General features: G+C 40.3%; 1 protein-coding gene across 1 annotated transcript in view; it reads right to left on the reverse strand.

The window, feature by feature from the left end:
* Positions 1-13219, reverse strand: part of ADGRB3 (adhesion G protein-coupled receptor B3) — a 738716-nt gene that overhangs the window by 277180 nt on the left and 448317 nt on the right. Inside the window, exon 16 of the mRNA XM_006016642.3 lies at positions 2933-2976. Within this exon, the coding sequence (XP_006016704.1) occupies positions 2933-2976 (44 nt within the window). The remainder of the gene's footprint in view (positions 1-2932; positions 2977-13219) is intronic.

Below are 13219 nucleotides of genomic sequence, written 5' to 3' on the forward strand. Positions count from 1 at the left end.
ACTCTTTCCTGCCTATGCAAGGGGTCGGACTCGATGATCTATTGAGGTCCCTTCCAACCCTAACATCTATGAATCTATGACTTCAGAAGAAGGATGCACAATCAAAATGATAGGGGACACAGAACCAGATATGATCAAACAACTCACAGTACAAATTCAGAACATTCTTCAAGAATGGATGGAACAAGAATTATCAGTCACTGACTAACCATCTGTGAAGGATGATCAAAACTCCTTCCCCCATTCCTGGAGCATATGTTAAACTGATAGCATCACTGGAGAAAGGAATTAGTTGCTACACACAGATCTGTGGTACACTGAGATAAAAATAATAGGTACTGGCCAGGTTAAGTAGCCAGAGACTTCAGAGGTTATGGATATCTTAAACAGATGCTGAGGGCAAACATTTAGAGTACTTGAAAAGCATTTAATTTAAAGCACCTCTCATTATTTGTGGAGCAGTGATTAGCTAAGCATCTCCAACTAAAGGCTAACTACTTTCTTGCTGGATTGATCCCAAAGTGTTTGCCAAACCTGGATTGTAAAGAAATCAGCCATTTTTAAAGGATGTGAATACATCAGAACTCCATGGGATATGCAACACTGGATCAGGCCATTAATTCATTAACTTTGATTGCTTGCCAATTCCTATTACTTTAAAGTGGAGGGGAAAAAAAAAGAACAAAACAAAGCTGCCTCAACAACACACCATCACTGTAATGCATCCAGCCAATTGTGTAGTGCTGTACATATTTATTCATTTAGGCTTATCAACATTAGGCACTCATCCAATGTGCAGGGAGCTTTCACAATAATTTTAAACTCACAATATCAGAATACAAATTCCATAATATGGTCACAGGAACTCAGGTAAGGTGCACCAATGCAAGGAATTAGATGGCAAAAAAAATTATTAATCATGTAATGACCACAAAATTTGCATTGTGGATTTTATCCCAAAATGAGTAAGAAAAAGAGAAGTATACAGCAAATAAATTCTCTTTCTTATCACCGGTGTTCAGTTTATATGCTGAAGGAAGAAAAAAACCACCAGCTTCATAAAAGAAAGTATACCTACACATATATACGCATGCATATACATACTCACACATATATAAAGATATAACATGGGGTTGGAGGGCAGGGTATCTGTATCCAATGCACCTCATAGCCATAATAAATTGTACTTAAAATGAATCTTTGAAGGCCCTACCTATTCTTTCTTGATGGTTATCATTTCCAAAATATTTCTAATGCTTCAATTTTTTGAGCAGCTGTAGTAACCATCATTAAATAAAATACTATAAGAAATATTTTTTCTTACCCACAACATGAACATGTCCCTTCTTTCCCCAAAGCTATGTTATATAAGTTTTAAAAGTTTCAACAGTATATTACACTTTTCTCTTTTCTTTTGAATTCTTGGCTTCATATACAGAGAAATAGAGAAAAAAGTACTGAAAATATTTCTGAAATTTATAATAAATTAATTCCAAAATAAATGTTCTGTAAAAAAACATGGCACAGGAAAAAAAAGAGGGCATCTGTTTCATGTAGTTTTACCACTAATTATTAACATGTTCATTCTGAACTCCTGTAGACTTTTTCATCAGAATGTCACATTTTAATCTCATCGTATATATATTCTCTTTACATAGAACTCGAAACACTTGGATCAAGTAAAGTCTCCTTTAATATGCTGGGTGCTGAAATTGCAGCATAGGCAAAGAGAAAGTGGAAATGGTAATTAGGGCAATACACCTAAAGAAAATTGGTAACTGAAGCATCACTGTGTCATTGTGTGAGTAAAATATTATAGAGACAATCAAAGAATATGCTGTAGCATGCTTAAATATACACATAAAGTAATATACTGTCATAGATTACATTAACTATTTTTAAGAGTTTATTCTACAGATATTTTACTTCGAGAAATGTGTTGGCACATAAACGAACTATGATCCAATCCTACAAATCTTTTTCTTATATGAGTCATCTATGGAGCTTCTTGCATATAAAGAGCTTCCAGGATCAAGTGCATAGTTTTTGCTTATTCTCACACTGTCTGCCAACCAAGTTCGATTTAAATGTAGACTTAAAAATAACATAAATTATTTTTAACAAAAGACATACTATTTCTAATAAATATGTACAACATTCTGTAGCTAGATACAGGCACTGTATACTTAGAAAAGTTGTCATTAAAATAAATATAGCTGTAACACAGGGCCAATTTCTGAAGTCCTTAGTCAGTACTTATTCTCTGCAAATTTAATGGCTATTCTTATTCATGAAAAAAATAAATATAACAAAATACCTCCATCTCAAACGCCTTTTAAGCATATACAAAATCAACCTTTCTGCTTTGTTTCCGTTGACAGATTTCTTTATATATATTGTTACATTAAAAAAAGGAGTCACACAAAAAAGTCTATCATAAGAGGTTTATACCTCTTTTGCTATTCAGTACAAAAGTTAAATGTTATTTTGCTTAAACTAAAATGGAACCTCCAACTGAACCTAAGTATCACTCAAGTTTTCATAATGGAAAATGGTATTCATCATACCAAGACTTGAAGGTAGATTTCCTTATTTATCACTCTGATCAATTACCTAATAAGCTTCCAAGGAACTAGCCATTCAGCAACTACAGTATCTAAACATAGTAATTTTAAGCTTTCTTATCATGATTGAATGGACAATCGAGGTAAATATACTTGTTGATGAGATATTCTGCTACTTCAATATTAGTTTGTTTTTCAGTCCGTGTAACAACATAACTGCAGAGTATAGAAAAGGAATATTTTTACTCTATAGATAGTACATTCTCCTTGCCCTCCTAATGACCTTTGTTGCCTGACTGGCTACTGAATTATTATGTGTTTTGGAGTATTGAATCTTTAGTAATAGAAGCAAAAAATCTGTGACTTACGTTCTTGAATCATCCCAAAGCACACAATAGGGATTCAGAGTGCCCTAAAACAAACAAACAAAACCATTAGTTGCTGATATACATGACAATAAAAGTGACCAGTACAGCAGTCCTGTTTAAGAGCTTGATCTAGCGAGACCATCTTCAGTTCACATTGAATTTGCCCCATGGAATGGAACAAAGGGGCTGAAGCCCAGCACTACAAAAAGGACTTAAGTACCTAGCTTCTGTAATGATGTACCTATTAGCCCAAAGGTGGGCAATGGTTTGGGCTGGAGGGCCACTTAAGGAGTTTTGGTGAGCTTGCCTGGCAAGTGGGAAGGGAGATATTGACCCAGCACAGTGTGGTGGAGGGGAGGTGCCAATTGATCCTCCACAGCCCTACACAGGTGCTAGGATTGTGGGGTGGTGACAGTGCTGGGACAGGGGCCTGGGGCAGAGCCACGATGTGCTCCTTGCAAGGCCCTGCCCATGGAACCAGCGTCCATGTCAGTGGGGTGTGGGGGGCAGATTGCAGATCGTAGCTCTGCCCTAGGCCTTGGCCCCATGCTGTCACCACTCCATGATCCTGGCATGGCCCCAGTCCTGCCAACCTGTCCCACTTGTGGATGCTGCTCCCCACCCACCCAAGGCCCCATCCAATCCACTTGGCTGAGCACAGCCTTCCTGTGGGGGTTTTGGGCTGGCCTCAATGGAGTCTCTACCTGGCCACAATCCACCCACTCTGTCTGGCACCCCTGGGGTGGGTGCAGGGTGGAAGGGCTGGGATGTCTGGGCAGTGGGGCTGGATCCAGTGGCAGAGACACTGGTAGCAGCAGCAGCCAGGCAAAGTGAGCTACCATGGCAGGGGCTGCCAAGAAGCCAAGTCTGGCCAGCAAGCTGCCCTTACTCCTGCCCTGCTGTGCACCTGGTGGTGGCGGGGCCAGTTACAAGCACCTTGGCCTGGGCTGCTCCATGCAGCTGGCCAGGCAGGGCCAAGGGACCTGCCACAGGCTGGATCCAGCCCTCAGGCCATATTTTGCGCACCCCTCTATTAGACTGAGCGCCATAAGTGAGGTAGGCAGAAGGAATTAGTTTGGGAACTTGATGTCAAGTAATTAGCAGCTTAGTCTTATCACAACAGTAGAAAAACAGTAGGCATCTGAGGAACATACACATTGAAAACTGAGGGACCAATGGACTTGAGTTGCTTCTAGAGCTGACTATGATTTACAAGCTTGCAATCATGGACTCAGACACTTACATTTTATCTAGGTCACAGCTGTAGTGCCCAAGTTCACTTATGAATCTGAACATAAATCTTAGCAGAGATTCCGACCCGAAAATGTTAAATTTTTCTCTCATACTCTGGGCCCAATTCAACTACCATTGCAAACATTGGAACAGTATTGATTTGAATGGAAATTGAGCTGGGTTCTCTAAATCTCATTATCTCAAAAATCATTAAATTGGGGTAATGTTTCAGAAAATGGAAAACAATGTATTACTGCTCTTATTTACTTTCTCTTGCCCATCATGGGTTGACAAGCAATTAAAATTCATATTTTGAGACAAATTCTGCAAACTTTCCTCAGGCTAAACTGAGACTGATTTTAATAATGGCAGGACATTTTTCCTGACTAAAGACTACCATATAAACATTCATATGTATCAGGCCAGTTTTACACAAATGACAGTACATGAAAAAACCCGAACAAACAAAAGTTGAATAAAATACCAGCCATATAAAGAAAGAGCTGAAAGTTTCTATTTACATATGACTTGATATGACTTTTGTCATGATGTGAACATTATTGAAAAAAGAAGCTGGTACAAATTACTGGTGGTTCAAGGAATAAGCTATGCAATACTTTTTTCAAAGATAAAATGGAGTCATATTTCTTCACCCCACTACATGCATATGATTTTATACTACAGGTTTTATAATTATAGAAATTGGCTACTGTAACTAATAAAAGAAAATATGCATTCCTTATTTTCTTAAATTCTTTCCAAAGTAATCCTTTTCAAGACCCCAACAACAGAAATATTTAGTGAAGTTCTGATTTTATAGACAGTTCACTCTAAATAACTTCATTACATTTTCAGGGCATTTAAAACAGCGTATTTCTATAATGTATGTGTTTAAATGTCAGTAGTGCTTACATTCTATGCCTCAAAGAATTTATAATCTAAATAAGGAAGATTGGAAAGACACCTGTAAGATATAAAGATCAGAGTATGTGTGTTGTACAACTGGCCCAAAATATTTAAATGTATCAATAGCAAAGGATGTGGAAGAATCAAGAATAGGAACATTAGAATAAATAGGGAGTGATGACACACATCTTTCAGAGCAGACTCATTCTTTGTCTGGTGGAGTACGTTAATCCATTTTATGAGCATACATGAAGTAATCTGCGTATGTTCAGTGTTACACACTTATAAGCATATTTTAAATCCATGCCAATATCAGCTAAACTATAATCAGATGCCAATACGTAACTCGTGTAACTGAGAATTTGGGTTTTTTTTCCCTGGAGATAGATGTTGAACAATATAGTCCCTCTTTGCAAGGAAAAGACTTTCATATGCTTTAAGAAAAAAAAAGAGCAACTGTTCATACAGAGCAAAAGAGTGACAGTAAAAAGGAAAGGAATTTCAAGCAATGCTCCTCAAAAACAAACACAACTAAAAGACTGTTGGCAGGTTTGGGGAACTGATGCAACCGTGTTGCAGTCAGATCACAGACTGCCCCTTCTGGAGCAGTTTTCAAAAGCAAACAGTAGGTTCACTGGGTAATGACAAAAAGTCTTAGGAAATGAATGTGTAATTTGAAAGCAGCACTGAAACTTGTCCTTTAGCTGATTTTGTACACCTTTTAATTTTCCCATGGATCTGAGAAATTATTATGTTAATAATAATTGTGGACCATGGATATTCCCTTGGCTGCTTATTGCATCCTCAGGAGGTTTCTGGGTTTAAACTCCTCAGCCATTCCTTGCCAAGCTAGGTGTAAAGAGTCTCCTTGAAGTAGTCTCCAACCTTTCTGGGAGCCAAGCCACCTTCCTAAGCTGCAGCCTTTTATCGCAGCTGTTGGCAGATAGTTAATTAGCTTCAATTGAATTGTCTATTAACCTCTTTGTGACTATTACTGGTAGGTTGTATACACACCAACAAAGGCTCTTGATACACTGGCAATAGATGTACACTAGTACTTTCAGTTAGCAAGGTGTGATCTGCAATTCTGGAAGGTATGCAAAACAATGCCATTGTGGCCTATGACAACTAGAAGGCACTATGTAAGAGGCAGTAAAGGTGGCACAAATTTTCACCTCCATAACATTGCTAGATTGCTGCTGTTATTGCCCCATGATATAAAAGCAGAGTCTCTGTAAAGTTATGAGTTATAAGTTTAAATTTCTTGTAGGACAAAATGGCTTTTTGTTGGGGTCAATTTTGTCTCTCTTAAGGCACAGCACTATTGCCTCTTTTAACAAAACTAATGGAAAAATGTTTCTGATTAAACTAATCATTCACGCAATCTATGGTAATTCCTGATGGTGTCAGGTACTGTAACCTTGGCTAATCTATCTATCACACAGTACCATGGCCAGCCTTATTTTAAAGTTATCCTAATCCCAATATCATCTTGTATTTGAAAATACCCTACTCATCTGTAATTTAAATAAATATAAAATAATTTGATTTCTATGAATAACTGCCTAACTTGTAGGTATAATATATAAATATTCACCTATAGAGGCATGTGATGTGGCTACTACCGCACAACACTGATCTCTTCCACAGCATCTTCCTCTGCAGTGCCCCTCTTTTCCTGCTTTGTGTGCAGGCCTACTCTAGCACTCTAGTGCCCCCCTCCACTTACCCTAGCCATCAAGTACTGCTGATTTCTATTGCTAACAGCAATGTGGAGCTGCAAATTTGGTGGTGAAGGTAAATGGAGACTGAAGCAGTCCTTGGAATAGAACAGGAACTGGAGACTTTATGGGTGAATGCTGGCATGCAGCAAAAGAATGCACAACATAGAGCAGAGAAAATGCCTCTGTTGCCATGTGACACACTGATCCCCCTACCCAGGGGCTGGATCCAGTCTCTTTGCAGGCCAGATCTGGCCCATGGGCCATAAATTGTCAACTCCTGACCTATATCTTTCCTGGATACTTTGAGTGGAATTTATTAGCAAATACTTTCTAGTTCAAAAGTAGATTCCAGTAATAGTTTAACCATAAACCACAGGTGTTATGACATACTGATAGGTCTTTTTCACAGTTACTTATTATCCACATTCTTGCTCTGAGCATTGCTGTATCTTGGATGTAGGCATAATGTTGTTTTGTTTGAGTGAGCAGGAGAGAAATAAATTAGCAAAACTAATGAAAGAACATACTCCCATACATACACAAATTTTATTGATTGTCTAAATAGTAAATTATTAATCCACTTAAATGAAGGCATTTTGATTGGTGAAGGGCAAACAATAGCTAAATAGCAAAACTTTAAAAGGAACAGCAATAATAAAGTCCCAGAAATGATTGTATGGAATATATCGCCTGGATTTTAATTCCTGTTAATTAATTTAATTTAATTTAATTAATTTTAAAATTAGTTAAATTTATTGACATTGTGATTAATCCTTAAGAAATTAATGTATAACATTTTAGTGTCAACAGATGAAGTAAAACCACTTTCACTTTAATTTATGTGTGTGATGTATAAGGTTCAAAGATAGATTATTGTATATTAAAACAGTATAATTAAATAGATTAAATTGTAATTTTCAGCTGAGGTAAATTACAGCAAAAAGGAAGATGCTGATAACTCAGTCACAAAGTACAAAAAACACGTATCAGGGAATGTGCCATTGCCTCTTCAGCAAAAATTCCTTAGGTAAAAAGCTTGAAAGCTTTCTTTGTGAATAGGAAACCACTTCAACGTTAAAATCATTAAATATTGTACTATCAGTTCCTGGTTCCAAAGTTTAAACCAGAGTTCTGCAGCTGGATCTTGAAAGACAAATTTTTGCATTCAGCTAGAATTAAACTGGGCAAAGAAGAAAGAGGGTTACTTTGGGGCTCAGAATAGGTGTTGCTTTTGTCCTGGGACAAGTTGTGCCTTTATTTATCACAGAACAGATATGTCCTGGGATTGGCATGCATATACATTGCCCTCCCAATCAGGGTTTAGTACAGGGCCAGGGATGGGCAATTACTTGGGCCCATGGGTCACACAGGGAGTTTTGGTGAGCTGTCACAGGCCAGGTCAGCACTCCCTTCCCCACCCTTCCCTGCAACAGCCCACCAAAACTCCCTAACTGGCTCAGCTACATGATTGGCTGGGCAGCTGGAATGGGGCCATGGGCACGTAGGGAGTGGCAACCCAGAGCACGGTGGGCAGGCAGGGCCAGGGCTGGAATTGCAGGGCGTTGACAGCCAGGGGGTGGAGCCTGAGGTAGAGCCATGATCCACTGCCTGCACACCCCTGCAATGGGTGCCAGTTCTGTGGGCAGGAATGTGGATTGCAGATTGTGGCTCTGCCCTGGGCCCTAGCCCTGTGCTATCACTGCCCCAAGATCCCGCCCTGTGATCCTGACCTTGCCTACACATCCCTCTCCCTGCTTGCCTGCAGACCCATCCCATCTGTCTGGCAGCATTGCTTGTCCATGTGGGTCCCATCCCTGGCAGTGAGTGTGGGATGGACAGGTTGGGGTGCCCGGGACCTGCCACGGGCTGGACAAAATCCTTCAGTAGGTCAGATCAAGCCCACAGCTGGTATTTTGCCCACCCTTATTCAGTGAATGGCTGAATGCATGGCCAGTTTTCTCCCAGGAAAAATGCAACATCTATTTGTAGCTTGGGTATGTCTACGTTCACTAGTCAAGAGCCTGAAGAGGCATCACAAATGATGCCTGCAGAAAATTCTCCACATCAAATGGGAAGATCACTACACAAATGCCAGCATCCTTGCTGAAGCCAATGTTAGCAGCACTGAGTCAACCTTTTGTGGACTAAGACTATTGCCAAGGTTATTTTAGTAAGGTGATGATTAACTCAAATCGCTTCCACCTAATCACTTAAATCAGCGGTTACCAAACTGTCATACACATACCACCAGTGGTACGCAGACAACTCATCAGTGGTATGCATTAACAGATTTATTATAATTACTTTATATGACAAAAATTTGCTGGTGGTACTCAAGGTTGAATTGAAAAAATTGCTGGTGGTACTTAAGGTTGTATCATTTTAAATTGGTAGTGTGCAGTCTGCCAGAGTTTGGGAACTGCTGACTTAGAGGAAGAAATCACTGCAAATTAGCATTTAACAGGAGTTTGTTGATTCATCACCCTTGTATACCTGCTTTGAGGCATGGGAGCTAGGCTATGTCCAGAAAATGGTGAGTGTGCACTTTACAAGGAAAACTATAGCATGAAGTAATGCCTTGAAAAAGAAGAAAATTTCCTACTGAGAGGAAATTAGGAGACAGACAGTATACTGGATTATTGAATGTTCATGTCTCAAAGGATGCATATATTCCTGTGGTCTTAATGGCTAGGGGCAGACTTTACACATATATTGATTTAAAGGATCAGAAACTGGTTTAAACCTGGAACAGAACATAAGCTCAGTGCACATAAACCAGTTTCAAAATGGCTGAAACTGGTTTAAGATAAACTGGTTTGAATGTAGTATCAGACTTAGCTAGTTTGGGTCAAAACAGTTTATGCAATGTCTGTCCCAGGCCCCTTCCTGGTTTAAGTTAAATTAGAGTCCCCCAGCATCTCAGATGCTTTGCAGCCCTGGGCTGGGCTAGGCTCTCTGCTCCAGAGAACAGGGCTGGCCCCACCCTTCTGCTCCATGGCCAGAGCCCTGGTGGAGACTGCAGGCACTGCAAGATCTGTCTGGATTTCCCCTGCCTCCCCACCACCCACCTTTGCCACTCACTGCTCAAGCAGGGATCCCGCCCTCCTTTCCATTTCCCACAGCATGGACCCCAGCTGGCATGTGGTATGCTAGCTAATGCTGAGAGGAATCTGTGTGTGCTTATCCCCAGACTCACTGGGACAGGATAAAGGCAGACAGGACAGTGTTGGTTTAGGGCTTTTTGAAGCTAATCAACAGGTCAGCTGATAATGTCCCTCCCTTCCTATCTTGGAAAAAACTGTTTAAGAGCTTGAACTAATGAGAAAGGCTTTTGTTTTCTTGATTGGCTGCTAAACACTGTGTTATCAGTTCCCTGTTGCCTCCCTCACCTCTCAGGTTTGCTGCAGACAGTATGAAGTATCAGGGAGAGGGAGATTGAAAATCTCAGTATCATCAACAGATGCATGCACTACTCCACCGCCCCCCTTGCCTCAGAGTGCCAAGGGCTGGGGGATGACAACACTCCTGTCCCTTGAGTAGCGAGCAGGGAAAAGCCTGGGACTATACAGGCAGGGTGAAGGTTCAAACTCTTCCCTAATCGGAGCATCCTGCCTGAGCCTGGCCACACCCTCCCTCAGCTCAGCACTATGGGAGGGAAGGGAAGGCTATTCTAGTAACCCCTGGCTTGTAGCCTGAGCCACTGCAGGCCTGTGCCTGTGCATTTCCTCAGTCCAGAGGGAATGTCTGTGTACTTGCAAACCAGTCTAACTTAGGCAGGTTAGGCTAACTTGCAAAGATTGGATCAATTCAGGCTCAGTCTTTTTGAATGTCTGTCCCTAGCCAACAGGAAAAAGGAAAAGCTTGTAACCTGGAAAAAGTGCACCACTGGGAGGCAAAAAGTTACTGGCATAGTGTAAGCCCCATAGAATTGAAGAGATGACATGTAAATAGCCAAATAGGAAACTGTACTTAAACATGCTTTGAGAGCATGGCTTTCCAGATACAGGGGAGTCTAGTGTTCCTTAGCCTGAGAAAAGCACGAGGGGAAAAACAAGCTCACAGGAGAACTTGCAGGAGGCCCCAACAGAAAGATCATAGTTAGGGTCTCCTTTTTAAACTGTTGAAGCTGACTAGGGACTGCACCTTTGGAGACAGAGGAAGAAGAGGTTATTGGTTATTGTTATGATATTTTCTCTTGCTTGTTTGCTCATATTTCTATCTGCATCTCAACATATGGTCAGTTTTCTTATACTTGTTCTTGTTTTTTCTTTATAATAAGCCCTGTTTGTTACCTTTTTACAAACCACTTGCAGTCAGTTATATTTGTGATTCAAGAGTATCTGACCATATAGGCTTGCCTATTCTATAGAAAGAGGGATCCATCTTTTCTGACACATAATCAGACAAGGGTATGATCCATCTAGATGGCAATTCCCCTCTGCTAAGTGCTGGGCAGGCCTGAGCAAGACAGGTAGAGCTGAGACACCACAGGCCAATAAACTGACCTCTGGTACACCTCAGCTAGTTCTCAGTGGTCAAACAGTAGACAGTAGAGAGGGGTTTAGGAGAAAAGGGCAGCCAATGTGTGGAAGTAGCCTGGAAATGTGTCTCAAAGGTACATCCAGGCTCCAGCTAGAGCCAGGGCATGTCATAGTATCATTTGTGTCTGAGTGAGGAGGATTTTCACCTGGCAGGACAGAGCCAGACTCTGTTGCCAGGAGCGCCTATGTGTTTCACCTTAAAAAAGGTATTATTTAAAAAACAAAGTAACTCAAAATCTTTGAGGTTGATTAGGATCCAGCTCACTGACCTCAGCAAAGGGCTTTTTGTACATAAACTGAATTTCTGGAATAGGGCCTTAAATTGGATAAAACTTTCACATGTTTGGAACAAAATGTGTGAAAAATGGGCCAAAAAACAGTGCTAGTTTTAGCATCTATTGGCAAAAGTATTGTCATCTTGCTAGCTCAGCATTTCCTAGCCCTGTTCTAATACAGTAGATGTTAATATCCTGTTACAGAAAGATGAACGTAGCCAGATGACAATCAATGCCCTGCATTTCCGTTACTGAAATAAAGCTAATGAACTTTTTAAAAAGTGCTGGCAAATGTGCAAAAAGTGGGTTTGTAATTACTACAAAGAATAAGAGAATAAACAATCTGAAGAAAGAGGCCATTTTTTAAAGTCTTGCAGAGATATTGAATTAACCTTCCCTTAGCCTACCTTTGTTTGTGTTGTGCTGTATTTTATTGGTTGTGCTGGGTTATCAATTGATTTCAACACTGATACAAAGCTTACTGATATAACTGTGATTATTTCTTGCTTCTTATCTAACAGTAATGATCAAAGTCAATACAATCTTCTAATTTCCCTCCACTCATATGCCTTATGGTCTTGTGATTAACCATTCATAACAATAAAACAATATTGTAGTGTTCGTGATCCATGAAAGTAACATCAATAATGATCTATGAAAGTAACTCCAAAATGAATATTAAATTACTTAAAAAAAAATCCAATATCTTGATGCATCATTAGCTTATCTGAAGAACACGGCAATCTGACATATCTAAATACTGTAAAGCAAACATATCTTGCAAAATAAATTCTAATAAATAGATATGAAGTCTTGGGCTCTAACTTCATGTCCCTTTTTGGTCCACATCACAAAAAATTCCAAATTATTTTTAGAAAATTTCTGGTCCTAGCACTACCAGATATCTATTTTTCCATTAACCCATGCTGGAACTAAAACACTGGCTACAAGAATAAACAGGTTTTATATGCTGCCTCACTGGTATGCATCAACACTATCTTTAACAGATTATCTTTAAAAATCAGAAGTTAACTCAGGTTCCATCCTTGTTCCATTCCTGACTTTTATGATAAAATTTACATTGAGGTTAGGGACAGAAGTTACACATAAATGGGTTGAAGTGATCAGAAACTGGTTTAAACCTGTAACAGAACAGATGTTCAGTGTACATAAACCAGTTTTAAAATGGTTGAAACCAGTTTGAGATAAACCTGGTTGAATATAGTATCAAACTTAACAGATTTGTCTCAAACCAGTTTATTCAATGCCTGTCCCAGACCCCTAGCTGGTTTAAGTTAAATCAGACCCGTGTGGGGTGGGGGGGGGGGGTGCTCTCTGCTCCACAGCAGGGCTGGCCCCTCCCCTCCCCTCCCCTCTGCTCCCTGGCTGCAGCTTTGGCACAGACTGCAGGTACAGCAGGGTCTGCCTGGCTTCCCCCTACCCTACTCCCCTCACTGCTTGCTGCTTAAGCAGGAATCCCCCACTCCCCCACTCCCATAGCACAGCCCCCAGTCCCATGGACCCTAGGCATGTCGTATGCTAGCTAATGCCAAGAGGTATCTGGGTGTGTCTCCTGTTTCACTGGGACAGGCAGATAGAACAGTGACT

The sequence above is a fragment of the Alligator sinensis genome, unplaced genomic scaffold (genome assembly GCF_000455745.1).
Source record: "Alligator sinensis unplaced genomic scaffold, ASM45574v1 scaffold499_1, whole genome shotgun sequence".
Lineage (NCBI taxonomy): Eukaryota > Metazoa > Chordata > Crocodylia > Alligatoridae > Alligator > Alligator sinensis.